Source organism: Cornus florida, unplaced genomic scaffold, assembly GCF_030987335.1.
Source record: "Cornus florida cultivar Cherokee Brave unplaced genomic scaffold, ASM3098733v1 CherokeeBrave_3.0.0_Hap2_Chr01, whole genome shotgun sequence".
Classification (NCBI taxonomy): Eukaryota; Viridiplantae; Streptophyta; class Magnoliopsida; order Cornales; family Cornaceae; genus Cornus; species Cornus florida.
The window spans coordinates 53,852,215-53,859,433 of record NW_026775571.1 but is presented as its reverse complement, the minus strand read 5'-3'; the positions used below and the strand labels follow the sequence as shown (position 1 = coordinate 53,859,433).

At 41.2% G+C, this 7,219-nt stretch overlaps 1 protein-coding gene across 1 annotated transcript; it reads left to right on the top strand.

Moving 5' to 3' along the window:
- Positions 1-1,224: 1,224 nt before the first annotated feature.
- Positions 1,225-1,910, top strand: LOC132297541 (ethylene-responsive transcription factor ERF098-like). Its single transcript, XM_059794927.1, has one exon. The coding sequence runs from the start codon at positions 1,225-1,227 to the stop codon at positions 1,630-1,632; it is 408 nt and encodes a 135-aa protein (XP_059650910.1). The 3' UTR covers positions 1,633-1,910.
- The last annotated feature ends 5,309 nt before the right edge of the window (positions 1,911-7,219 follow it).

Here is a 7,219-nt window from a genome sequence, read left to right as displayed (position 1 = left end):
CTAATTATGATGGTAATTTTTTCTTTTATTTTTCTTTTAGCGTTGTATGCTTTGAGTTTAATTTGAGTTTATTTATTTTTTCTTTCATGTGATTTTTAAGAATTCATGGAATAAGTGGATTGGCCTGATTGTAATCTTAGAAAATTGATATCATAAGCAATATCAAATTCAGAAAGAAAAAAAAAATGTATCTCATGAAATTTTGAAAAAGTTTATTTGTTAGTGTACTAAAAGGAGGATACTAGAAGTAATAGTTTTTACATCAAAGCTATGAGAAATGATTTAATATTTGTTTTCATTCATTCAATTTAGATGATGTTAAATTCTATAGCCACGGCCTAACAATAAAATTCAGAATAAAAAATAAAAATAGAGAATTATAATAGATAGCAAAGTGACATAAAAAACAGAAGTTATTAAAGTGACCCGTCGACATCCATCTCCTTTAACTTCTTCTCTCTTTTATTACCATCTCACACCCACATCTCCTGTTTTTTAGGGGAATAAAATATGCACAACCCTATAAATTAAGGAATGATGCATAAATGAGTTTATGGATTTTTTATCATTTGTTATAAATAAAAAAGAAAAATGAAGTGCAATCGTAAAAAAAAGTAGAGTGCGAATATTGTCTCTCTTTTTTATATTTAAACCCAGGAACGGATTTATTTTATTATTATTTTATTTAAAAAAAAAAAAAAAAACAAATTTGTAATTAATGGGTACAATCAATTGCCACATTCTTCAAAATAATCTTAAAGATCTTTTAAAACATGACATGGTTTTTGATATTGATATGACAAAATTATTTTCAGAGTTACAAGTGTTAAGAGAAACTTTACCAAGAAAAACATAAAAAGGTCATTAAAGTATTAGATTTTATAAAATTCTTGAATTACATATATTATTGAATGGGTCACTATTAAATCACCCTATTTATTTGTAAAATGCTTTGCAGTGAAAAGAGTCCCAGGAAGTTTCTTAGAATTCCACAGAGATTGAGTCGGAACAATCGAATTTTAATACTACCACACAAGAAACTCTATGTTCCATGTCATGTTTTGTAATCGAATTTTAATACTACTACATGCCATGAAACTCTATGTTCCATGGCATGTATCGAAAAATATTTTTACATCTGAACCATATATAAATAACATCAGTTGTATAAGTCATCATACACTTCGAAAACAAAAGAAGGTTAAAAGCAATATTTGAGCATATATGGAAGAGCCTTCCAAGGGAAAGGAAAAACAAGAGAAGGAAAGAGAAGAAGTTCGATACCGGGGAGTTCGAAGGCGGCCGTGGGGGAAGTTCGCGGCTGAGATCCGGGACCGAAGTACCCAAAGCGGACGTGTGTGGCTTGGTACATTTGATACGGCGGAGGAGGCTGCTCGGGCTTACGACCGAGCTGCATTTAGGCTGAGGGGTCCTCTTGCAGTCTTAAATTTCCCTAGTGAATATCCTCATGCATCAATAATGTCATCTTCATCAGCATCATCTTCTTCTAGTGTTGGTGGTTCATCGACTGGTCAAGAAAAACAAGTCCTCGAGCTCGAATATTTGGATGACAGTGTGTTGGAGGAGCTTCTTGAGTCGGAAGAAGAGAAGAAGAAACGAATGGAAGATTGAATTTCAACATGCATTTTCCCTATCTCTCTCTCTTTAATTTCAACATGCATTTTCCCTATCTCACTCTCTCTCTCTTGAATTTCAACACGCATTTTCCCTACCGTTCAAAAAAAAATAAAAATAAAATCATTCATTTTTTTTTTTTTTGGTAAGTAAAAATAAATAAATAATACATTTTCCATATCTCTTGAATTTCAACATTCATTTTCCCGCTCTCCCTCTCTCTCTTGAATTTCAGCATGCACTTTCCCCCCCTCTCTCTCTCTCTCTCTCTTGAATTTCAGCATGCATTTCCTCTCTCCCCCTCTCTCTTGAATTTCTAGTTGTTGTGAGTTTCCATATTTGATTGGTTGTTTGGAGTTTAACTGGGGAAGTTGGCTTATTGATTAAGGTTCAATGTTCAAACATTTATGATGAAGCAATAATAATTGTTGGGATGATTTCTCCCCCTCAGACTTTCAATTTTGATAGCTTTTATAATGCGGTATGGTAACATAATTCACGAAATAGCTGAGTTGGCATGAAATTTCTAAGAATGATCCACAAGTCGAGTTTAAAACTCATAGAACGTCAAGACTCCTCTTGCTAGGAAGTGGAGAAACCCCGCCCATTATACAAATTAAATAAATAAATAAATTATCGTTAATATATCATAAATTAAAGAATAACCTAATTGACAGAATGATGCATTTAAGTAAATGAAGTATGCACAGGATTGGAGGCATGCCTTAAATGTACATGACAATTTGACACAGACAAATTATTTGAAAATAAGATAGAAATACAACAAATTATCGGAAGCCTCTTTCTTCATAAAGCTGGACCTTCGTTAGGATTGGAAAGTCAGAATTGCATGCGGAAATGAGCCTAAAATAACTTTTTGTAAGTTTTGTTATCAGATATGGCTTTATGAGTTCTGGTCATGCCATCTGGAGTTACAAATGAAAATGCTACCTTATGCAGCTTGATAAGTGATGTGTTGAATTATGTGGCTCAAAATTATTACAACCGAACTCTACAATAGTAGCCTAATGAGACTCAATTGCTCCACAAGTCTCAAGTTTCACTCTACAAAATTTCAGACCATAGGAAATAACAGCTTCTAATTAAGGAAACAATTCTCGCACCTCACCAGGCAAGTGCAACCAGTCTCCAAAAAGTGCGATTCGTCGGACTTTTCCAGCATCTATTCTTTATCGCTACGACAAGTGCGACCGGACTACCGGACTTTTACAAAATACCATTCTTCGACAGAATTGGAGACATATCCCATCAATCTCCACTTTGGCTTAAATTCAGTCATCAGTCGTTCCTCCGTAGCTCCACTTCGACTGAAGGTCTATCCACCTCGAACCAAGCATCTTCTTTCATCCTTTGGTCATCTTCGTCATTCCATCACAATCACCCATTGCTAGCTAGCAAGCTCCAAGTTCAGATGATTTTCAAACTTGCAACCCACTCTCACATCACTGAAACAGACACTCCTTGCTTCTGGGATGAAGGTTTGTATTGTTGCAATTGATTGACAAGACTTCTTCCTCCACTTGCTGCCCTTGACCATCCATTACTCTAGATCTAAAAACGGAATTCCATTCTGTCTTTGCAATGACTCCCCTACCAGAGAATTTCTGAATATAACATAGAGATTGTTGACTCTCCTTCCCAAAAGCATGATGCGCGGTTCTCTTCCAATCTTCATCAAACCATACTTTACTTCACACATACAACACTTTGAATCCAAAGCTCTAACAAAAATCACATTTCTTCTAACACTTGTAACATGAGGTACATATATCCGTCAAGGACCTAACCAGTCCATTTGTTGTCTTGATTTTATTTACTCTAATTCATATAACTTCATAAGAAGAATTATTCTCCATAAATACCATACCAACTATAAGCTTGTAGGACGTAAACCAATCTTTATGAGGACACATATGATAGGAAAAACTAGAATCAAGTATCTCCTTAGCTTCTCTCTTGCTATCAAGGATTCAAAGTGCTTCATCAACATTATCTTCTACATTCGTAGCCTCGAACAACAACAACAGAAAGCTCTTTTTGGATTTTTGGACAGGGTAGTATGATGTGTCCCTTTTCTCCACAATGGTAACTGTCACAGGGCTAAATTACACCACGAATTTTTGCCTCTGCAATGGCACTTGGGGCCACCAAGTCTCAGCCAACACCACAACACAATACACACAATATAGAAATATAAAGAAGGCACACACAGTTTACAGGGACAAGCCCCAACCTTTGCTCATATTAAACATATTACAAAGGAACATGAGTTCGTACAAGGAACAACCAAGGCTCACACCCTCTTCTCTATTCCCTCTACAAAGCCCACCTTAGCATTATATAGGCCACTCTCAAAACCGCCCATAACTGCCCACTAAGATGATGGATGACACCCCCATCCACCTAGGATCGTGCTGGCACCCTCTAAATGAGCCAGCACTTATAATGCAGTTGACAAGCCCAACTGCTAGACTTGTTGGCATGTGCTGCTCATGCCACATAACCACAAGAAGTTAGATTCTGCATGGTGGAGGAAACCACCCTTAACCGCCTGTGTGTTGGTCCTCTCAGAATTGTGCCACATGTTTGGGAGGTTACTCAGCACTCCCCCACTTCCCATGATGAGTGGGAAGTGCTAGTAACTTCCCCCAACCAACCGAGCCCACTAAGCCACCACCTCTTTTAACCACAAGCCATGACTTTGTGTTATCCATGCTCTAGCCACATCTGAGTCAACCTTGTGAACCTAGCCCAAGCCAAGTCCACCAATCTGCACCCACATATATATGTCTCTGAGTGCACGGCGTGCCAAGCCATGCACGCCCGTGCGCACGCTCGGGTGCACACCAAAGTGCACGCCGACGCACACACTAGTGCCCTTCTTCGCGCGCCATGTTTGTACCCTCATGCGCCCGTGGCTGTACACCCACCTGGACGCCCATGTGCACGCCGAGCTAGACGCTCGCGCACACTAGGTTGGACGCCTACCCGCGCGCCCACCTGCACGCCCGCACGCACGCCGCTGCACTCCAGCGCGCGTGTCGGTGCACACTTATTTGCCCTTCAATATCTTGGATGCTCCCCACTTGTGCAACCATCTTGGAGTGGTGCAACACGTGCCCATGCACGTTGGCTAAGCCCTCTAAGCAAGCCATGCCATAGCCCAACCGATAAGCTCAACAGACCCCCCCCTAATATAGTCTTAAGGAAATCCAGCACTCTGACAGGAGTAAACATCACCCATGCTTGATGAGTCATAATGGCCTTTCAGACCTTTCCCGACATCCAAATTGAGTGCCGTCTGCGCCAACCAGCTTCTATGGACTCAAGGTATCTCCCATAAAGATCTCGAGTCAAAACTCCAAGTTTCACTTTTCACCATATTTACGAAAGTGCCACTGGGCACCCACAGTGCAAGCCGAGCATCCTTTTAAGCATCTTGTGTGCACGCTGAGCATCTTGTGCACGCTGACAACCCACTGAGCACCCTCATGGCTGTCTAATCAAAGCCAAAGTATTCCTAAGACATGGCATGGCCTTGAAATGCCCATGTCTTCCCTTGGACAACCGTCAAGGGGCTAACAAACCACCCCCACCAGAAGAAGTCGACGCCCTCGTCGACTTGTCCAAGTACTCCTTTACCTGTTTCTCAAACTGCCATAATGTCACATCTCTTTCCCAACTAGCCTCTGCTTCGCTGCATCCTTTCCATTGCACCAAGTAATCAGTTCTGCGATTTTTCTTACTCTGACCCTGGGTCCGGTGAGACAAAATCTTCTCCACCTCCTTGTTAAACTGCAACCGAATAACAGGTGGGGCTCTCTTAGCCTGCTGTCTTGATGTATCTGCAGTGTCCTCATGAAAAGGCTTAAGGAAACTCACATGAAAAGTAGGATGGACTTTCAGTTTCTCAGGTAACTGTAATCTGTAAGCAACATTCCCAACTTTCTTCACAACTTCAAATGGACCATCATACTTCTGAATCAGCCCTCTGTGAACAGTCTTGCTGCTTATCTTCTTCCAAATCTGTGGAGTCAACTTCAACAGAACCTTGTCTCCCACTTGGAAATCTAATGGCCTTCTCCCTTTATCTGCATACTTTTTCATCCTTCTCGCAGCCTTGGCAAGGCTGTCCTGTGCCTCCTCCACCATCTCTTGCATGGAACGGGCATATCGGTATGCTGCAGGGCATCTTCCACCTGTCCTCTGCACTGCCACCTCCTGTGGTGTGCGAGGTTGTTGCCCTGTTGCCAACTCAAAGGGACTCATTCCAGTTGCTGAAGACCTGTGCAAATTATAAGAGAATTGTGCAGTGTCTAGCAACTCCAGCCAATTTTTCTGACTTGCAGTGACATAGTGCCTCAGATATTCTTCCAATAACTGGTTCATCCTCTCAGTCTGTCCGTCAGTCTGAGGATGGTTTGCTGTGGAGAACTTCAGTTCAGAACCCATCAAGCCAAATAGCACTGTCCAGAACCTTCCCGTAAATCTGGTGTCACGATCACTAACAATATCTTCGGGCAAGCCAAAATATTTCACCACAAACTTATGAAATAAACCAGCAGCAACTTCCGCTGGGCATGCATGTGGTGCAGCAATAAAAATTGCATACTTAGAGAATCTATCTACAACCACAAAAATAGATCTCATACCTTCTACCTTGGGAAAACCAGAAATGAAGTCCATTGAAACTGACTGCCATGGACGCTCTGGTATAGGCAAAGGTTGCAGTAGCCCTGCCTCCTTCTTCCTTTCATGCTTGTCTTTCTGACAGACCAAGCAAGTCTTGACATATAACTCTATGTCATCCTCCATCTTGGGCCAGTAATATGATCTGGATATCAACGCCAGCATTCTATCCACCCCTGGATGTCCAGCCCACTGAGGATCATGCATTTCCTGCATTAGTTCCCGTCTCAAACCTCCAACAGGAACATATAATCTACCTCCTCTGGCATAGAGTAGATTATCTTCAATCCAGTACTTTCTGACTTCACCATCAGTAACCTGTTGCTTTAGTTTCTGATAGGCATTGTCGGACTGAGATTGCTCTTTGATTCTGTCAAGGAAATCAGTATACACCGTTGTCAACGACGCCACATACTCCTGCACTTCTTTCCTACTCAAGGCATCAGCAACCTGATTCTGCTTTCCAGGTCTGTGAACCCACACAAAATTGAACTCCCTAAGAAACTCTTGCCAACGAGCTTGCTTTGGAGTAAGCTTTTTCTGTGTCTTGAAGTAGGTATTGGCCACATTATCAATCACCACTGTAAACTTAGTACCCAACAGATAGTGCTTCCATGCGTCAAGACAATGTATCACTGCAGTCATCTCCTTCTCGTGAGTTGTATACCTCTGTTCAGCATCCTTAAGCTTCCTGCTTTCAAAGGCACATGGGTGTCCTTCTTGGACTAGAACCCCACCAATTGCTCTATCAGAGGCATCAGTATGCACTTCAAATGGCAAACCAAAGTCAGGCAGTCTCAAGACCGGTTCTGTAGACACTGCCTGCTTAAGCATCTCAAAAGCATTTTGGCACTCCTCAGACCAAACCCACTGT

Bases quoted from the DNA above. Each gene is read 5' to 3' on its own strand.
- LOC132297541 (XM_059794927.1), top strand. From the start codon at position 1,225: ATGGAAGAGCCTTCCAAGGGAAAGGAAAAACAAGAGAAGGAAAGAGAA.